General features: G+C 37.7%; 1 protein-coding gene across 1 annotated transcript; it reads left to right on the top strand.

The window, feature by feature from the left end:
* The first annotated feature begins 744 nt into the window (after window positions 1–744).
* LOC122981415 (p53 and DNA damage-regulated protein 1-like) lies at window positions 745–6,225 on the top strand. Its single transcript, XM_044350127.1, has 5 exons — window positions 745–845; window positions 2,698–2,773; window positions 3,355–3,429; window positions 3,568–3,648; window positions 4,858–6,225. Exons 1-5 carry the CDS (start codon window positions 762–764, stop codon window positions 4,938–4,940), a joined length of 399 nt encoding a protein of 132 aa, XP_044206062.1. The 5' UTR covers window positions 745–761; the 3' UTR covers window positions 4,941–6,225.
* The last annotated feature ends 16,420 nt before the right edge of the window (window positions 6,226–22,645 follow it).

Here is a 22,645-nt window from a genome sequence, read left to right as displayed (position 1 = left end):
TCTTGAGGCAGAACATGTCCCTAGATTTTGCAGCGAACATAGTGAGCACACCTCAAAAAACTCCAAATGTGGTGTAAAACAAAGCATTACAAAAGACATTATAAAAGGTCAAGTGAAATTTATGTTTGCACGTGTTGAATATATTTCCGTAAACACTATGTAAATTTTAAATGTGAAACGTACTTCAGATATGATAACTTTACACTGTTTGCTGTTTTTGTTGGTTTGTTTTATCTAAGGGGTGGAGGTGAACATGTAAGCCTACTGTATATGTTATTTATTTCTTTTATAAGAAAAATTGACTTTGGGTTACACATCCCAGACAAAGAATGAAAGTTTCTTTCTCCTTTAATGCAGTTTTGAGAATCTCACAGAGCTTTGTGTGCACACTTATTAATCATAAACAGATGCATAGTATAGATGTTCACATGACAAAATGTTCGTGTAAATAAGTGGCAGAGAAATGAAACTGCTAAAATACAGACAACTTCCCACACTTGATAGGTGTATTATTGCTATTTTTGTTTATGACAAAGAAGTATCCTAGTCCTACTGTTGTATCTTCCCATGGTATATATGGTATGATATAATGTTATGTTTAAATGGTAAATTTCAACAACATAAATCCACGTGATGGGGCGTGTTTGCTGTAATTAACGGGGAAGACAGAACGGAGGATATTTTATGCAGCTCCATCGCGGTCCTTTCTGTTTCATGTTGTTGTTTCAGCCCGAACGTATTTTTAGAGCAACACAAGCATCATGGACGCTGAATCACAGCGTGTTTTAGAATATTTGTCAGAAATTGAGGAGGCAGCTGAGGATGTTCTCACCTCTAAACAACAGGTAGCTGTTAATAACGAGCAGAACATGGCTTTCTTTATTGTTATTTTGTTCAATAAAATCTATATTATTAAAATGGATCACTGAATTTTTTACTACCGCATTAAAATGCTCTTACATGTATTTGTTAGTGATAAAAACAAACAATAAAACATATTGTAATAATATGACACTCTGGAAGAAGTCAGTCTGCATAATGAACACTCTCAGTTTTGATACTTTAAGTACATTAGCTGATAATGCTCTTGTACTTTTACTTAAGTAACACTTTGAATTCAGGACTTTTACTTGTAATGGAGTATTTTTAGACAACAGTATTTCTACTTTTACTTAAGTAAAGGATGTGAATACTTCTTCCACCACTGGCCCTGTGTCAAAATCTAGTTTACACACCTTTAGTACTTCAGTCTAAAATTGTGCTCACATTGTGTATTTTCCTAAATAAAGTTGTGTTTCATCAAATAACCACAAATTACCAGACATACAGAAAACTTGGGTCAGCTAGACATGCATACACTTATACACGTGTTAAATAGAGAAATAATAACATTCCACATCAATTACAGCAAAAAAAGTGAATTATGTTTTGTACTAAAATGAGTGTACTTTGAATAAATAATATGGTGTCGCTTTATTGTGAAGTATGCAAACACAGTAATTCCCCAGTGTGTGTAGAGTGGTGGGTATTGTTTGTTTATGCAAGATTGATTTATTGTTTAAAATACAGTTAAGAGGCTTTATCAGAGGGATGTGGTGAGAGAAGGCACTCAATGTGTTCGTGATGGACAACACTAACATATTTAAAATACCATAAACTTAAAGATCACAGTATTACATAGATTTGTCTTCATAATATAAACCTCTAACTGTTAGATATGACTGTTGTCTATGACTCTGTGATCGTGTTTTAAGTAAGTAAAGTTAATTTAATGTAACACCTTTCACAGAGCAGGTCACAAAGTGCTTCACAAGAGTAAAATTGTTTAAGAAATAAGACCATAAAAATAATACATAATATATAAGATACAATGAAAGAAACAAATAATAAAACATGAACAACAACATACCTTAAAAACACACTAAAAACAGACACTAGACACTATAAGGCAGTTTGAATAAATGAGTCTTCAGCTGTTTTAAAGGCATCAACAGAGAGTGCAGATCATGTGTCTGTTGGAAGAGTGTTCCACAGTGTTGGAGCCACCACTTCAAAAGCACCATCACCTCTTGTTTTCAGTTGAGCATGTAGGACAACCAGTAAGCCCTGGTCAGAAGACCTAAGTGACCTACTGGTGATATAAGAACGGAGCAGGTCAGAGATGTACACAGGTGACTGACCTTGCAGGGCTTTATGTGTGAAAACCTTAAAATGAATCCTGAACCTGATGGGAAGCCAATGTAAAGATAAGATGGGTGTGATGTGACTCGTCCTGCTGGACCTGATCAACAGCCTTGCAGCAGCATTTTGGAACATTTGTAGACAGTCCAGGGACGACTTGCTGAGGCTGGTATATATATATATATATATATATATATATATATATATATATATATATACATATATCAAAGCGTGAATAATCATCTCTAGCTCAGGTTGTGATACAACAGACCTGAGTTTGGTAATGTTTCTTAAATGAAAGAAACATGAACAGGTTAACAATTTTATATGTTGATCGAAGTGCATAACCTGATCAAATATAACAAAATATAAGGACCTCAGTCTTTAAGCATAAGTCCAGACAGTTAAAAACATATATTGCTTGTTTTAATTTTTCCACATTCTGAAATGAGTAATCTAGTGTACTGTATTGTTGTGAAAACTAATGTTCTCTGTTGATTTGTGTTGGTTTTTCAGATTGTGGACCTGGACTCAAAGAGAAACAGGAACAGAGAGGCATTGAACGCACTGAAGAATGAACTGTCAGATTCAGGTGAGTGAGCAATCATGACAGGATGCTGTAATATGGATGTTTCAGTCTGTCACTCATGGCTTAGCTTGTGAGAACAATCATTAAAGTGATTTCACAGTGGAAACAACAGTGTAGTATCATGATGTGAGTCAGGTGTGAAGTTGTATATTGATTGTAGATGTCGCTGTATGTGAAATGATACTGAAAAGTAAATTCCAGTGATTTTACACATCAATATGTTTTCCTAGGTGTTGGACAGTACTACTGCATATGTGAGAGAGAGTTCCATAAAGCCTTTTGTCACTGGAGTCAGTGTTTGTTGAGGCAGAAGACTTCAAGTTAGACAATGACAAAAGTCTGGTGGTGTGAAGTTAGAAAGCAGTGAGGTTAGCAGACCTCTGTAGCTGCTCATCTCTGCTGGAGGCTAGCAGCTCCAGGCTACATTAGCTTCTACTTGCATAATACATCTGACACACAACTGTAGGTGGTTGAGTTGCATAGTGGGTAATGTAGGCACTAGGTTTTGATATGGAAGAAGAAATGTGTTAGGAGTGCAATGCTGAATTGGTGGAGAACTGTTTTAACACTGCTGTCATTTGCAGAGAAAGTGAAGGTTTGCTTTGGAAACATGTTCATCAAATTTCCCAAATCCAAGACAAGAGAGATGATTCAGAAAGGTAAAAGTGTTCATATCTAAGTACTGTATATTGGATAGATTTCCAGTATACATCTGAATATAAAGTGATATGTTTTACACGTCGTGGCTGAATGTGAGTTCATTCTAAACTCTTGTGATCTTTGTGTTTCATCTGTAGACCAGGAGCAGCTGGACAAGGAGATCAATGACCTTCGCAAAGGACTGAAAGCAAAAGTCAATCGTCTCAATGAGATGCAAGGTATGAGGAGCATTTTGACTGTAGTAGAGTTCAGTTGGTCACGCTGTCCTGTTTCCATCACAATTATGTATTTAGGTCATTTAGAGACTTTGTAGAAGTTTACAGCCTGTCATGCTGTCACTTTGCATTACTCTGTGTATAAAGACGTGGCTAAAAAAAAACAACGGTACAGCTGACAAAATGCGAGTTGACTCAGGGACTTCTCAACTAATCAATACCTCTCTCAGGTCTGTATGTTAAACATGGAGCTGGAGCCAGGAGGCATTTAGCTTAGCATCAAGGCGGGAAACAGGGAGACACAGCTCGACTGGTTCTGTCCAGGTTCAGAAACACACCTACCAACATCTCTAAAACTCACAATAATAAGCAAGTTGAGCTCAATAATGTGACACTATCATTAGTCATGTGTCCCTGCAGCCTTGTGATAAGTGCTTCCTTTTGAAAGTGTTGAGGTTTTTGTTGAGTGTGTCAGAGAGGTTTTGAATCAGCTCAGTGTTGACTTGTGAGCTTGTAGTTGTGGTGTTATATTGTCCAGATGTTTCTGTTGAGCAACTGTAATCATGAGTTGATTAAACTTTATTCCGATTACAACAAAAGTTGGTGAGCTCATGGATGCACAGGATGAATGATAAATATCGTAGCAATGACATTTGTTTTTATTATATGTCAAAAGAGATTAAACTTCCACTGATACTGGAGATGCAGATTTCACTCGTTAGATAAATTCAGGCAGGATGATCAAATAAGTGCCTCAACAGACAGGATATTGAGATGATATCTGGAGTCTTGACCTTTGACCCTTAGTGTTTGGAGAAGAAAAACAACTGTTATCCCATATGGAATATTTCTGCAGTCTTTTTTCCTGTAACTTGTGTTTATAGAGAAAATAGTTTTCTGATAGATCTCCGATTGAAGCTGATGTGTCATTAAACTCCAAACATCTCCCAGTGGTTCAGTTGTTGGAAGAGGAAGTGATAAGTGAGTCCAGTCTGCTTCAGTTAGATATATATAGACTTGGAGGAATAAACAGGGAGGGGTTGCAGCTCAGTACTAACTCCGCTGGTAAACCAGTTGTTATACAAGTGGAAACATTTCAGCTGCTATTATTTCGTGATCGATACCTCCTCAGGACAAGTCAAACTCTGAACATTCTCCCAGCAGTCTACTGTAAGGTGACCATGATGTTTGTCTTTCTGTTTCTGCTTGCAGGAAAACCAGAGCTGAGAGGCTACAACCTGTCTCCTCTGTCCACTGATGAAGTCAAAGCTATCAACAGTCTTTTAAAGAGGTGACATAAAGTGCCAGCCTCTGGAGGACACAGTAAATGATCACTTTGGACAATCAACAACATGCTTGCAGTTGTATTTTCTTAACCTGAGAACAGTCAAACATTGTATTATGAGTGTATAAAAGTACAAAAAGCAGGAAAGGAAGTTGTTCCCTCCTTCCTGTGATTTGGTGAAATTTCACTCCAACTAGTGATGGATGAAACTGTGTCATTTTCTGCAACAATGTTGATATCTGTATATATTGTATTGTGATATAAAGTTTCAGCATAATCAATGTAGAAATTGTAAAGGGATAAAGTATTAAGACAGGAATGCCTTATTTTGGTTCATCAACTAAGGAAATACTTGAAAAAGAACTTCATAACATTGACGCCAATGAATCCAATTAAACAGTCCTGATCAATGATTTACACCACTGCTCTAATGGTCTAGTTCACCCAGAGATTTTAGGATTGTTGTAAATCCATGATAGTAGACAAATTTATATCAACTGACAGATTATGTTGTCATATTCACCACCCCAACTCCAACTCTGTTTAGCCATCTTGATAAGCTCTCTGCTTTGAAACCAGAGCCAGAGGAAACCTGCATCTGTAGAAGCCGAGTGTGAGCACAGCTACTCTGTGTGTTCAAAGCAGTGCTGATGTTATTTTGGAGTCTTGTCTTCTGTGTTTAATCTTGCAGTTTTATTTTTGTTTCTTTTAGTCATAGCTGGTGCTGTGGCTGCTGTGCTCTGTAGCCACTGGCCTCACCTTTGCAGCTAGCGTTCTAGTTAGCTTACTGCTAGCCACATCCACAGCAGGTGCTGTTCCAAAATAATGAGAATTATTCCAGTAATGTAATTGAACAGCACATTTTTATGGAAGCCCATTGCATTCACCAAAGAAAGCAAAATTGACTGTATGTTATAATTATGACTTTGATTATTAGTATTTCATGATTATGACTTACTATCTCATAATTACAAGATATCAGCTGTTAAATTGCATTCTGTGATCCATCAGATTCTGTGACCTGATGAGGAGTTTCAGCTGCAAATGTCTTTATCAAACTTTATTGAATGCTTTATATAGATGGATGGTTGTTAGACTAACACATTCTGATATATTGGATGCATTTCAGATCCATGACTTTGTATCCATGAAGCATCTACAACTGAACGACTCTGAACAGGTCTGAGAGCTTCCTGTCCGAACAAGGACTTCAGATGTTTAGATGTTGACTTATGAATTGTTCTGCTTATTATTTTGTCTCTCTTAATGTTTCATACATAAACTCTTGTGCAGGATACTGCTGCTTTATTTCATGTTCATCAATACATCGGCCTCACATACATAACAGCATTACATCTGGACATGTGACTGATTATTCACTCAAGGCACAGAATACTTCACAGAATGATACCATCTGAATGATACCATAATTCAGTCTTTTTACATTTGACATTTCTCATAATTACAAGATCAAGATGACACAATTACGAGATACCTTTCCCGTAATTACAAGATCTTTTCTTGTAATTATGAGATAATAAGTCATAATTATGATACTGAAATCATCATTATGAGATTTAAGATCTCCAGTATTTTTCCTGCGGTGAGTGTAGTGGGCTTCTGTACATTTCAGGGGAACTGGGTACATTTGTTAAAAGAAAGCTACGGTTTTTACTATTTGGGTTTTATTTTTGTAGCTTTGGATATTTACATGTTTTACTCACCAAAGTGATCTGGGAGCATCGCCCAAAAATGGTTCAGTAGGGAAACAAGCTGAGCAGTCAGTGATCTTGCAGCTTTTAAACAAGCCAAAGCTTTATCCAAATCATATGAACCAATTTATTTAGAGGTCAAACTGAAAGTGAGAGCAGCCCTGATGTTGCTAATAATCTGTCTTTGCTCAGGCAAATGTGAGTGTACACATTAGTTCAAAGTTGAACGTATTTTTAGCAATACTATCATGACCAACACAACCGAGGACCAGAGCCCTGAAGATCAAACCCAGGTTGTAATAAACTATAGTGTTCCTTTGAGCAATTTTAATAACATAGAAGCTTCTTGCTCTGCGGGATTGGACAAGAAACGATCTGACATGACCTGACATCCTGTCTAGTTTGGGGTCCAGTGAAAATAAAGTCAGGTGATGTAAAAGGCCACAAGATGGCAGCACAGTGCAGGTGTACAGCAGAGAGACTGCTATGATTCACTCACTGCTTCCATCCACAGTCTCTACTAGTCATCAAATGCTCTGGGATTACTACTGCATTGCTCTGCAGACAGACTTGTAATGCACACCAGCATTGTTGTTGTAAAGTTAATAAAATCCTTAACCTCCAATGTCTTCTCAAGATGTGAATGTTTTCATTATGTTTGGAAATGAATAACTTGAGTAAATGTTCTTACGTCTATGTTTTGTCCCCAAGTTTATGTAGCATCTAACCTTTAAGTAAATGTATGAAATATGTTTATTATTTTTTATACAGCCAGAGAATGCATTCAGTATGTGTCTTTGTTGCCTCTGTGTTTTTTTAAAAAAAAAATTATTTTTTAGATGAGACATACCATACATCTGTAGTCACTATCTGAGTGATAAACAACTGGTGTGCTGCCCTTAGGGGAAATAAACTGTAAATAGGTGTATTGTGGTTTAGTTTCCTCAGTCTGACATACCATAGAGCATGAGAAGACATGAATAGCCTCAGGCAACGAGAGAAAGGGAGGGACAATGACTGTCACAGAGTAGGATTGTTTGTGTGTGTGTGTGTGTGTGTGTGTGTGTGTGTGTGTGTGTGTGTGTGTGTGTGGGGAGGTGTTGGTGGTTTCGCTTCACTGTCTCCTCAGACTATGCTTGCGTGCAACCCCTCTCAGACCTGGAACAAGCTCTGAATGATGAATTTATGAGTCAAAGGATGGGAACCTGCTGATTGTCTCAAATGTTGGACAATTATCACAAACAAGACACGCAACACTGCTGCTATGTTAAGAAAAGTGACACTCAGCATTTGTCCTCCACTTGTGAAACTACAAATCAAGACATAAACTGATGATTGATGATACAATGAGCTACTTTGCCTCCACTAGACTACAAGAGCAGAATTATTCACGCCCAAGAGGAATGAAAATAAACCCATAAAATATGTGTAATTGTCGTGGGTTTGACAGTGTGAAGATGTATCAGTGGCTAATACGGCTCTCATTGTGCTTTAGCTGTATTGACATATTAATCTCAGTTTGAAGGTCAGATGCCCTCATATGTGCCAGAAAGCAGGGATATTGCTGCAACAGTTGGATTAACAAGCTGTGTAATAAACACATCCAACAGCTGTCACTCTTTATATGCTATTCATTTCAAAAATACAGACTCTAAACTACCCGTATAGAGAGTTTTGGAGTTTTCCTTGGCATGTTATCAGTGTATATGTGTGTGTGTGTGGCTATGGTTCCTTCCAGCTGCAAGACTGAATTGTTTAATGACCTTCTAGAGAAAAGACCTCATTTATCTGTCAGTCATCTCAATATGCAGAGATGGAGTAATGATTTACTGTAAGTTATAGGCGGTTTATGAGAGTAGAAACCTCAGAGTATGCACTGTTGCAGAGTTGCAGAGGAAAAGTATTAAGAAGACAAATCTTTAGGAAATAAGTAGAGGGTCCGATTTCACATGTGTGCAAGTTGAGTGGAGGAGACTTCAGTACTCATTAGTCATTGAGAGGGTGTAAAGTAAGAAGTAGAGAGTGTTATATATCTTGCTGTTCCCATTAATGTCAGTCCAAATTTGTTCCTGCATAAGGTATGAACGGTCTGTACACCCAAACCAGAAAAAAGCATATTTTCCCTCTCACACCCAGTGGCATCTCTGCTAATGACACTTCTGCTTGGGGCTGGTATTTACTTTTAAGATGCCTACAGAAATGAGTGTTGAGCTGTCAAGAACTGAATGCTGGCATCTGATCAGATTCAGACAGTAGGTGCATTTCCACTCACAGGTTTATGTGCATTTCAATTTGCACATAAAAACCCAAGTGGAAATGCCAAAAATGTAAAAGAATCTTGAAATATTGTATTTTTACACTTATTGATAAATGTAACATAACAGACTTAACAAACAATGATGACGTAGGTCTACATGAAGCATTAAAGATCCCCTCCAGACATGTATTAAGACATATAAAAATACTCTGCTTGGAACAATAATATGTGTCTGCTATGGTCTTTCTAGAAAAAAAGAATAATTACTGTAAAATCCTTAAAGTTACATCTAGTCCTTCTCCAAATTGATACATGAAACATGCATACATACAAACAACACAAATACATACATTTTAATTACATCTTCTTGTTTTGGCCTCTTCTTCTGCAATGGTTTCATGACCGCTTGGCTGGAATATTGGCACCACCAGCTGTTTATCTTGACGACCAAACTATAATATAACAGCAGTGGATGGAAACCTTAAGCCTGCTAGTGTTCAGACAACATTTGTATTGGAAAAAAAAATGTTGTTTTGATATTAGAACCAGAACAAATGAACTTGTATTAGCACTAGTATCCACAAATGCACACCACACATCCTTCTGCCAACATGTCAGTACAAAGGAGGTGAATGGAATTTAGAGTTTGTTGTGCTCACAACAACAAAGAATTACTTTTGTAAAATCAACCGCAATGTTCTCAATGTTAAACAGTTACTTCTGATAATCCAGTTAGTGTATTGACTTAAATATCACAATACAATTATATAAAATAACCTTACATAATCAAATAAAAACATTAGGTCCAAACAATATTCCATATACAATACAAATCTGTCATCACATTGATTAAAATAAAATCACCCAACACCATATTCACATTCAAATATTTAGAGACAAGATTGCAACATAACCAAGACTCTGTTATATGTTCCTATAAACACTGAACCAAGATTATTTGAGTCTCAGCTGAGCTCATAAGTGACTGTAGACACTATTTTCTACCTATACAACCTCATATTGTCATAGCTCTTGAGAGGAAATCCAAGTTCTTGTCATTGTGATGTGGGTGAATTGACTGATATTATTTCTAAATGAGTAGTGAAGACTAACCAACGTACGAGAAACAGAGTTGTAAGTCAGTGTTACCTGATGCAGTGAAGTTTAATATAGTAACTAATGAGAAGTAATTTGATCTGCATTTAAAGCCACCTGAGTCTGCAGGGCTTCTTGTTTACAGGCCAGTGTTGTGTGCGAGTGTGTGTGTGTGTGTGTGTGTATGCGGTACGTTCTTCAGATTCTCTGGCATTCCTGCAGCCTTTTGACAGCTGAAATAAAACCACACTGCTCGTGTGACATTTAAATCAAAAACAGTCCCATAACAACCCGTCACTCGTACTGTTTGCTACTTTTTTTAGTGTCTTTTACTGATGTCCTCATTTTGTAGGTGGCCTTTAGGAGCAGTCTCCTTCTGACTAACCTTCTGACCTTTTCAGCAGTTTCCAGCACAGTTACACAAACAACCTGTCCAGCTCCAAGCTAAAATAGGATGATGAAAAGCTGTGTAATACAACACCTTCTGCTTAAACAACCCAGGTCTCTAGTCAGGAAGATGCTGATACCTGCACTGTCTGTTGCTCTGAACGTATCTACAGGACAGGAATCACTCAGTTCAATATTTGTCCTGTTATTATGCGTTACATACAGCATATTCCCTTTACAGTTCATGCCATACAAAGTGTACAATATTTTATGGGATAACTCCAAATCTCCTTATGTAACCTTGGTATATTTTTCTTGTAATACGTACAAGTACATTGATTTATGGCTGTTGTTTTGGTTAAGTCTAAAATTTCACTTCTCTCTTATTTCCAATCTTTGCTTCACCGTTAGCTGTTGCAACAACCAAACTGCCTCATAGGGATAATTTATTCATTTTATCTTATCTTCTAATAACATATATCATTGACTAAACGTTCAAATAACCTGTAATTGTATCCTGTTATTTTTTTGCGTACCCCTTCCGGCCAAGTTTGGCATGAAGCTTCGGCTCCATTGCTCTGATGGAATGTCTGATGTTGGGGCGAGTAATGCTCTCTAATAATGTTTGTAGTCCTTGCAAAGAAACCGTATTATTTCTCCTGAGAGGCAGTAAGACAGGTCTTACTCTGAAAACCTCTCTCAGCTATCGTTACCTTCCCCCTGTTTTTCATTTCCTCCCTTCAAACAGACCTTGAAATTTTTGAGATTAAACCATATATGGACACAAGGGAGGAACAAGGAGTCTGGTTAATAATAATAATAATAATGATAATAATAATAATAACAATAATAATAATAATAATAATAATAATATCTGCAAAGACATGTTGCTGTTGAGTCCTGTGATGAAATCATTTGTTTTTAGGCAGCATAAATTAAATTCCATTCACCTCCATTGTGCTGGGTTGGACATCACAAAATATCAACACATAAAACTGAATAACAGTTGTGTATGTGGACACCACTTTGTAATCAGTGGGTTCAGCTGCTGCAGCCTCACACATTTATCAGCAACTGTCTAAAATCCAGCATGCAACCTCCATGACAAACTATGGATTATGTTCAATGCCAATGTTTTTTTATGTCCAATGACAATGTTTTTTTATGTCCAATGACAATGTTTTTTTATGTCCAATGACAATGTTTTCTCAAATTCTCGCTTTCTCCAATATCTGCACATGGAACTAGGGTATGGTTAGGATTAGGCAACCAAAACACTCTGTTAAGGCTCAGGAGAAATCGTGGCTCTAATTACAAGTCTGTGAAAGGGTGTGAACTGTGGGCTCCTGCATGAAAGTCAGATATGCTACATTCCCATCCACCACCACGACCTCCACACCCTTACTATCTGCCGTGCTACCTAAAGGAATCACTAATTCCTGCATTGGATTTAAATCGTGAGGTGCGGAACCGTCCAAAAGTACCAGTCAAAAGTTTGGACATATTTTCTCATTCCCTTAAATAGAGAACAGAACAGAAAATCATTTGCCTTCAGTGTCTACTTTCACTTCCAAACTACCTCAGAAAGAAACTTCAGCACAAGAACTGTTCATTCAGGTCTTTGTGGCATCAGTTTCTAGTGCCAAGCAGTGGCACAGAAACCTAAGATGACCTAGCACGATGTCAGGCATTGGCTGGGGTGTTGGGTTTGGCAGATGCCAGGAGAAGGCTACTAGCCTCAATTTGTAGTGCCAACTGTTGGTAGAGGAGAAATGATGCTCTGAGACAGATGATTTTAGACAATAGTTGGCTTCTAATTTTGTAGCAACAGTTTGAGGAGGACACTTTCCTGTTTCAACATGACATGTTCTCATGCACAAAGCCAGCTCCATACAGAAATGGTTTCCTCACTTTGGTGTGGAATTACATTACTGGCCTGCACCGAGTCCTGACCTCAACCCCATCCAGCACCTCTGAGATGAACCACAAGCAAGGTGTTATCTGAGCCTGTAACCCTTGTAACCATGTTAGAAAAAAGAGACAGGGGTGTCAAAGTGTGTGGAAAGTAACTAAGTACATTTACTCAACCATAGAATTTAAATACAATTTTGAGGTACTTGTACTTGAGTATTTCTATTTTATTCTACTCTACTACATTTCAGAGGGAAATATTGTTCTTTTTACTGAATTTGTTTTAGTTACTAGTTACAGATTCAGATTAATAATGCAAAATATAATCAATAAATACATTCTGATGTATTATTATAGATTAACCTACCCAGCAGCATTTAAAGTTGTTAAAATTAGCCCCACCTTTATCATAAGTACATATACTTTTACATCTACTGGAGTAAAATTTTGAATGCAGGATTTTTACTTGCAACAGAGTATTTCTAGACTGTTGTATTGGACTTTTTAGTAAAAGTAAAACTCACATAATTCAGGCAAGTTTATTTGTATAGCACCCAAGGGCAATTCAAGGTGCTTTATATAATATATTAAACACATTAAATTGAAAAAGAACAGAATTTTTTTTTAAAGGAAATACAAAAAGTTAAGAACCAACATAAATACAGGATAGGTAAACATGTAAGGGCAAGATTCAGGGATTAACTTGTCTGTTACTACACTTTAAATGTACCCACACTACAGGTTTTAGTCGTCACTTACTGGACCCCCTGGACTTTTTAAATGGTAAATGGTAAATGGGCTGTACTTGTATAGCGCCTTTCTGGTCTTCCGACCACTCAAAGCACTTTTACACTACGAATCACATTCACCCATTCACACACATTCATACACTGAATGGTACAGGGGCTACTATACAAGGTCCCAACCTGCCCATCGGTGGAAATCTAATCATTCATACACATCCACACTGATGGCACAGCCATCAGGAGCAACTCGGGGTTAAGTATCTTTCCCAAGGACACATCGACATGCGGACTGGAGGGGCCGGGAATCGAACTGCCGATCTTCTGATTAGTGGACGACCCGCTCTACCTCCTGAACCACAGCCGCAAAATTTCAATATGTCAAATTCTTTAGTTTATGACCAAATACCTGCAAAACTAATCACACTCCGAGACACCCTGTAGGCCATTTGGTTGAGATGCATACCATATAAACGCACCATCCCTGGTGTTAAACTGTGTTGCATGTCATACCTGTCTCTCACATTTTCACAACAAACTCAGTGAGGCGCTAACATTGCTGTGGACTTCACATGATGAACAGCAGATACAATGTTCTGTGCGGCAAGTTTATGAATATGTCTGGCTTTACCTCCTCCCACAGGCGTGTAAAGCAACCTGAAGATCAACCCAGGCCAAATACTCCCAAAATCTCTGTAAAGCTGTCAAATCCAGTTCCAGCTGCTGTGGTTTAACTCCTGCTCACATCAAAGTTGTATTCTCTCTGCATTAAGATAGAGGCTTTAAAAGTTTTACATCATACAAGCAACTGCCTTTAACTACGTTGGTATGAGAGGTGATGACTGATGACCGTCATGAAACAGACCACCTACAAGACAAGATGAGATGGTGACAAATTCGACCCCAGCACAGAGTGTGTTTTGTTCATATTGACTAAACACTGGAGGAATTAAGCTATTTTGATGTTGCCAGCAGACTACGCCAAATGTCATGACTTTTCGGCAAGAATGAATACAAACTGTTCAGTCTCTGGACACTAGCAGTCTCCTCTTGGCCTGCGTGCTGTCCTGTGTTGGGTGGGAAATGTTTCCGCTGAGAAAGCTTCTCCCTCAGCGTCCAGTCAGGTCAGAGAGAGAAGCTGGTCCTCGCTCCTGCTGTTCACCTCCAGCCTGCATCCCTTGACAGGGTGAACAAGGCGCGACATCTGCAATCACTTTCCACTTGTGAAAACAAAACTTTGAATGGTTTACAGTGTCCTTATGCAACTCCTCCCTGAAATATACTTATGGAAATTTCCTGTGTGTGCATAGTCTGTATTTTGTAACTGTTTGTCTGACACATGCCTAATTTACTAGTAGCAGGCTTATTGATGTATATCCCAGGCTCACAATATATATAAGGGTTGACATGTTTATTTATTTATTTATTTTTTTTGAGTGAATTCTTTTTATTTATTTATTTATTTTTTAGTTTGTCTTATTATTTCAAATCAGGTTGAGTGTAGTTTTCTTATGTTAAGTCATGTTCTGCCACTATGTTTAGAAAGTACGAGCCATACAATGCAAAAAATTTAAAGTCCCTCCAGTCACAAATGTGTTTTGCATATTGTTCTCTTGAATGTTTGAGCTTCACTGTGCAGAACATGTGCAGAGTTTGTTTCCGCATTCATCTGCTGAAAGGGGAAAAGTTTCTCTGTGCTCACCTTTAATCTCAGTTTAACTCAGTTTAACAACTTGATGAGAAAACTTGAAGTCTCCAGTGCACAGACACTGAGAATGGACTTTTCAGTGAAGTAGGAGACATCTTTCATTCAGCACTTAAACTGAAAAATGTTTACATATTCATATGTTCATAGATTCTGTATTATTCAATGAGGAAGGAGTAGATGTAAATTTAGGAATTTGTGAAAAGTAATTTAACTTTTTTTGTGGAAAAAACACGAGGCACAGGTTATTATTCAAAGCGGAGTATATTTATATGTCTTAAAACATTACTGGAGGGGATGAATAAAATTGTCTTTCTCATATCAAAAGACAGATTGCAAAGTCAGCATTTCTTGTTTAAAGTGTCCAGCATATGAACATGCCCGCTTATCATGTTATTACAAGAAAGTTTCTTGTTTTAATAAGATAAGTCAGTATGTTATTGTAATGAGAATCATGCCATGTTTCCAGTTTTACAAATGAGATATACTGATTTTTTGTAATAACGAGAACATTTTGTGATGTAACAACATAAATTAATGTTGTTCTAACAAGAAAAGTTTCTTGTTAAACAGAATAATTTGGTATGTAGTGATGACAAGAAAAATAACATGAAAAATATCTTGTTTTAATGCGGAAAGGATCTTCAACATATCTGTAGAAAACTTTATTTTTCATTTTTAAGCTTTTGAAACTTTATTGTAGCTTATATTACATATGTATGCAGATATACAGATATGCTGCGGTACATATACTGTATACAGTATATGTATACAGTATATGTACTACTGTATACTGTATGTATAAGCTGCAAACATACACGTATTGTCGGTTACACCACTTTTAAAATGCAGATTTTTGAAATCTGGCAATTTTGAAATATCTTGGTGTGTCATCAGGCTGTAACAGGCTGGTGTGGCTTCAAGTAGACAAAGTAAAAATATGCATTTCTGATCTTTAGAAGATATTAGATTTGATTAAGCATTTGATACACAAGTGCAAATATGTATTAGCAGCAAAATGTATTTAAAGCAAGACCAATGAATAACACATTACAAAGGCTGAATTCTTAAGCAGCAAAGCACACCTTTACTTTACTTTACCTTTACACATTTGGTCTGATATGATTTGTAGTTTATAGTGGCTAATGTTATATAATGTAACTGACATTACTTTACAAGCTGGAACTATGCAGCTGCTGTAGGCTGCATATGGGTGAACGTGCACCAACTTGCTCTGATATGTATCTTAAACATGTATCTCCACAGAAGCTTTAGTCAGTTTTCTGGCTTTAGGACTCTTCTTTTAAAAAGCAGAAAAATGTTTTTTGTGACGATGACTACTTCATGTAGGCTGCAGCTGGTAGTTTAAACTCTAGCAATGAAATGCATTTTATGAGCTTATGTTAGCAGGTTTAAAGTATTATCTGCAAAGCAGCATTAATTCATTATTACAGCTATCAGATAAATGCAGTGGAGTAAAATTCTAAATTACCTAAGATTTTAAATGATCTTCTAAAATGGAAATACTTAAAGTACCAGTAACCTATGTAAAGTGGTTACTACCCACCACTGTTTTCTGACAATAGTGACAAATAACAATGTATTCTGTAGAGAGAGGAGACAACTGACAACCAGCCAGAGAGATGAAATCACATTCATAATGTATTAGGCCTACACATCCACTATATGAAGAGGCTGTGGGATATATTGTATGTGCAGCTGTTTAAAGGTAAGACTGTTCAAAAATAAGAGTTTTGAGAGTTCACGTGGTTCTGATGAGTAGCTGTCAAAAGCCTGTGTGATTCCACTGGGGTGTGAGTCCATATAATGTTTTTCTCTGGCAGAAAAGCACTGGCACTGCTGCGGTAAGAGCACTTGGATTTTGTTTCTACAACATCTTGACAATTTCTATGACAACACTCACCAGCACCTCCATTTTCTTGGTCAGCAGGGTGATGAGCCTCGCCTCATCTAATATATGATTGGTTGCCTGAAAAGGAGCGACAGTGACGACACCAGCACCTTTCTGAAAAGTTCAGAAATTTTCAACTAGAAGCCTTCTGACAAAAGATGCTGGGTGTGGCACTTTTCTTTAGGTGGCCACATGCTTACACATACACTCTCTCCTCATTGGGAACAACTGAAAAAAGCAGATGGCGCTCAGAAAAAAAACACAAACTCTTACACAGCATACACCTTTTTGACCTTTTATCACTATGACTAAGGGCTCTTTCACACCTACCTCATTTGGTCTGGACTTTCTGACTTTTCAGTTTGATCTGAACCAAAACTACAGGTGTGAAACCTCCCCGGGACCACCATCTGGACCAAATAGCCAAAACCTTGGTCCGACGAAAAGAGGTGGTCTTGGTCAGGATCGAACTGAACCATAGTTCGGTTTGTTTCTAGTGTGAAAACAATTTTTGGATGGTTCGGACATTTGAACCAATTACAGGAAGTTCTGGCTGGCTATCGTCAGAACCGGAAAAATGAGCCACGGAAGCACAGGTTGAGAGGAGGAGACCAAGTTTTTAATTGAAATAAGGTCTGATGACATTATAAAAAGTCAACAGGAAAAAAATGCCAACACTTTCAATCTATGTTTGGAGAAGATGAGAAAAAAGATATGATATGATGGGTGAGCAATGCCACCTGAAGATAAAGCAACTGTAGTTTGTATAGTATAATAATATAATAGAATGGCAACGAAATGAACCTGTTTGCTCATTTTTCTCCATTAATTCAAACAGTGATAGAAGGCTACCCGCCGGCGTCAGACACACGCCCGTCTACAAACCAATCAATGTCAAGTACACATAGCCCACGTAGGTGATGACGACAAGACGTAGGTATGTCATGTAAAGATCTTTAGTGTGCTCATATAATTGCAATATGAAATCAAAACTAACCAGATCAGATGTATACAATGTAACAAAACCATGAACCTTGGTTCGGACAGTCAGGTGTGAAAAGGCTGTAAAATACTCCTTTGTGCTTAGTTTCAACAATTTATGTGATGTACAGTATGTCATGACGTTTTCCCCAGTATGTTAAGCTAACATTAAGCATTCTGAGCACCTGTATGGGAGGATAAATTCATTAATCCTGCACATGCTACACATTGACCTTTTGGTGCTGAACTATGTCTGACCCTCCCTCGTGGAAAAATACAATGTTTAAGTCTTAAATGTAAAGAAAAAGAAATACATTGACATCGAGAGCTCAGAGAACACATACTTAACACTTTGCTCAGGAGACCGCAGCTTCCTGCATTCTGCCTCACATATGATGATTGTCTTTGACAGACAAATGAGTTCCTTTGGAGACACGGCAGTCTGGTCTGGTCTCTATGCACTCTTCAACTTCAAACATGACTTACAAAACAATGACCATGAGATCTTGTGCGCCTGACATCTTTGCATTAGACAAATGAGGTAGGTTATAGAAAGCTCTCACTGGGCCCCATATACAGATAGACCTGTAGTTTACATTGAGATCCCACTGTGTATGGCATACCAAAGTGAAGGAGCTAGAATATGACAAAGAAGAATGGGAAACATAGATTAGTGAAGGAAATTGCGTTTTTGCAATGAATGAAAACAAATCAAACCTGCAGGAATATATAGCTTATCTACAGGAATGTTTGTAGCGGCAATCCTACCAAAGTCACAGCTAAAGAGAATATCTGAGAATATGATACACAATTTATGAAGCTATCATCAGGGTGGAGGACACATAGTCCAAATGCCCTTCATCCCAGGACTTTCATAAGAATGAAAGATCTCAAGGATCTTGGGGGACATATTGTTAAGTCACAATTAGGCAACACGGTCAAAGATTTTTAAATGCTTTTTCAATACTGTGACGGTACAAGTGAAAATTCATTCACCTCCATCATATTGGGGAAGAGGCAGAAATCTCAGAGACACCATGAAGAGATACCTCTAGAGCTACGAGAGAATTTTTTGTTTATAATAATTGGTTTGGACTGACCTTTTAAATACCCCAGTGTATTTTTTTCAGAAAAAAGGTTCACAAGTAATGTTAAGTACCATAATGCAATTATACACCTCAACTTTTACACCATTAATATGCTATTAATGGCAGAGAATATCTTTTTAGTAGCTGAATTAATGATTTAGATCAAGATTTATTCCTGTCTGTGTGCAGTATTCTGGCCCATCTGAGCAATAAGACAAAACAAAGTAACTAAGGGTACTGTAAAATGTGTTAGCATTATTACTATCTGTTGCTATATTTTTGATTATTTGATTTAATGATTAAAGAGGGTGCATTCAGTGTAAAGCCACAAATATTGCTGCAAATATTATGCAACAATGCATTTAAGCATCAAAACTGAAAACTCCCTGTAATAATAAATTTGACAGGACAGACAAAAAAAGCATTTTAATTGTCTAGAGGAAACAAAATGTTCTCGTTGCTCAGATGGTGGTCAGGACTCATCCTAAGGATGGCTGCTTTATTCGAAATCATTTCACTGGATAAAGTTGGAATCTGTTTGTAATATCTTAAAGGTCTGATGTGAAAAAAAGAATATTAGTTATCATTATATCCTCCCTACACAAAAATGCTGTGCCATGTGCATAAAGCACACAGCGTGCATTCGAAATTGTAGACGCTTATATCAGTCTGGCTGGATGACTTCCTAACAGTTTAGGAAGTCTTGTCTTGTGTTGGAAGGCACATTTGACAGAGCTGGACCGAATAACATACAGTAATGCCACTAAATACAATATTCAGCTCAAATGTTGTGAGAGATAAGTGGGTATCTCTGCCTGCCTCTGACTTCCCTTCTTGTCTCTCCACCAGTTAGAGGCTTGTATTGTAAAGACCATCGTGGGGTCATATTTCTGAGGCCAACGTCATTTGAAAGCTGTGTGCAGAGTGAGGGGAGCTGCAGTCTCCTGTGAGGTCTTCACCTCACAGGCTGCTGTGCAGAGCTTGAAGCAAAAAATAAAAATACAAAGAAGAAGAATGGGTCACAGACTTTGGTTCCAATCTTTCTTGTATTAATATTGTTTCAACTCATGCCAGCTGCAGTGATTTGCGGCACTTTAACTCAACACAGAAATGCTGACTCCTCGGAAGGAATGAATAATAAATTGGTTGTGTATCTTCTGGCACAACAAGAATGCCATGGTGATTCTGTGCAAATGTAAAACAAGCAACGGGTCATGAAATCTAACCAGCAGTGTCTTTCAAACATCACTAAGCGACATTACACAGACACTGACCTCCTCTGTCAGACTTTGCTCTGCAAAATGCGGTATAAATAACAAGATAATAACCAGAACAAATCAGAGAGAAATACACAAGACAGCATGAGGTCTATTGAATTCACCTTTCATGCACATTTTCACTCTCTCAGGAGTTGCCTGGATAGGAAAGAGCAGCTGGTTATTTTTCCTTAGAGCAATCTGATTAAGTATTTTTTGGTTGTTGTTCAAGGTTTATGAATCCAATAGAGATTCTCTTAGTCTCACAGGATACATACTAAATGAAATTAGCTGACACCCGTGTCAGGTAACCAAGCCAATAAACTCAAACTCTCCTGCAAATTATCCACTGAAACTGAACATGGTACAAGTCCCACCATGTTCTTGGAACTCAGCTTAGCTTTCCTCTCATTGATCAGTACGTAACATGAACTGTAGTAATGTGGTTACTGTAAAATCTGCATATACGATATGCAACAGATCAGTCGAAATCTGTCTTATCAGGTTTTTCTTACGGTACGTGTGTGTTCAGATATGGAAAGTGGCTTATTTACACTTACAAAGGCCAATTAATGTCTGTTTTACTCTGACTTTTATTAGAATTTAATGTTAGGTTTACACTTTATCTTGTCTGTCTTGAATACTTACATTGCCATACGTACATCGAAAAACAATTTTTTGTCACAGTACTCATTTCTTCAGTCCATACTCAGTGTGAAGTCATCCCTTCCTAAATAAGTCTATTTTCATAGCTGTGCAGTTGACTATTTAAAATAATCAAATTTCTTGTGTGCATGTCAACATACTGATCGAGGAGAGTTTTGCTGAATTTCAAGAGCAGGGTGAGACTATAACCATGCTCAGATTCAATAGGTAATTTGCAAGGATATTTGAGTTTATTGGCTTGATTAAATGACACCAGACATGAAAGTCTTGTTTTAAGATGAGACCACAGACTGTATATAAAGATGGATATAGCGAGGTGTGACAGTTTGAAGCCCAGAGTTGCGGCTTATGGTCGGCACCATCTTTTCCGTTTGTAGCCAAAAGCTTCCAAATAAGGAGTGCAGGCTGTTGCCTTTCATGCTCTGGAATCACGCCCTGCTACCTCGGACCCAAGCAAACTGGGGCTAACGTTAGCTACTTTAGTTAAATTATGCTAACACTGCAGGTATTGTTATCAAGTAACATTAAACTTACCAAAATATTACAACAATAGTCTGACTCAGTATGAATCCTGGAGCCGGGGAGAGCAGCAGGTGAGCCAACTGTCAATCACTGCTGTCAATCAACACCCACACGATAGACATCAAAGCTACTATAAGTCTTCAAATCTTATTAATTGAGCAATCATTTCCAAAATGACCAACAGCACACTTATTAGAGGGCCTGAATTTAGCAGCTGAGACCATAATGACTCATTGAAAAAAATAACTAATATTATTTCTTGAGAGAAGTTGATGCTTTTTGAATGGGAATCAGTTGGAGCATCTAGTGGCTGTTGGTGGCACTTTGAGGTACTTCCATATTGGCTTCAGTCTCAAGACGTGGTAGTTGCCGCTTGGATGAGACTTAAAAATGTCAACCTACTCTTTCAGTTATTTTGAGTATAAGAATACATCTATGTGTGATAATCTCTTCTTTCATTGCGCCTCACTGCTGCAATACTTTCCCTGAAATCTGTGTCGTGCACATGTTGGAAACCTTGTTATGTGGATACATAGACGAGAAGTCTACTTTTATCCAGGAGAGATGAGGGAGCTGGGAAAACTATGAAATTTCTCTAATCCCCTACCACACTGAAACCAGGGTTCAGTTTTACATGATGGTGGTATCAGGTTAAGGCAGAAAGCCAACAATAACCTGCTTACTTACTTGATTTGGAAACCTAGAGGACCAATTTTGACATCTGAAAGTTGAATCCTCAACTCCAGGCTCAAAGCAGCAGAATCTTTGGAAACGTGCTGAAATGTGCTCCATGCACAAAAAAGGTGAATAGGAGAGGATTATATGGGGCAGGAAGGACTTTTGACACTGACATACCAATGTGGAACATGAGGGTACAGAGGTCAGGATGGTGAGTCGGGATATACACTTCAAAGACGGTGTTTACTGCCCGTGAAATTTTAACTTTCAGCCAGATGCTTTCTTATTTAACTATTTCAAAATCCTCTTCCTGAGTTTCATAAAATGATTTGGATGCCTGACAGCAACCAGACTTTTCATTGTGTAAAGTTTTCATTGAACAAAGCTATCATTTCTGTCCTTAACTTGTCATCTGCTCCTCTGTTTTTACACTTTTACAGTTCATCTGTCCAAAACAAAGGCTACTGGTGTTGATTATAATGCACCAACTGACTGATGTCTGTATGTTATAAGAGAGCAGTGCAGAGATTTATTACAACCCCAGAGATTTGTAAAAGATCTCTCGCTCACCTCTCTTTGCTCTGTGAGAGTCATCACTCATCATGACGGCAGAGCCACAACCTCAAGTGTTTGGATGTCATACAAGATGGTGTGATGATACCAGGCTGCGGTCCCTTGGGGCTAGTGTTCTGCTCGGGGAATGATAATGATGTATTGACGGTGATATACCACACAAGTCAAAATAAATTACCATCATCTTTTCTGACTGCAGATTTGAGTGTTTTCAGCACTAAAAGCACAC

Source organism: Thunnus albacares, chromosome 4 (assembly GCF_914725855.1).
Source record: "Thunnus albacares chromosome 4, fThuAlb1.1, whole genome shotgun sequence".
Classification (NCBI taxonomy): Eukaryota; Metazoa; Chordata; class Actinopteri; order Scombriformes; family Scombridae; genus Thunnus; species Thunnus albacares.
Note: the sequence above shows the minus strand (reverse complement) of the source record. Positions and strands in the feature narration are given on the sequence as shown.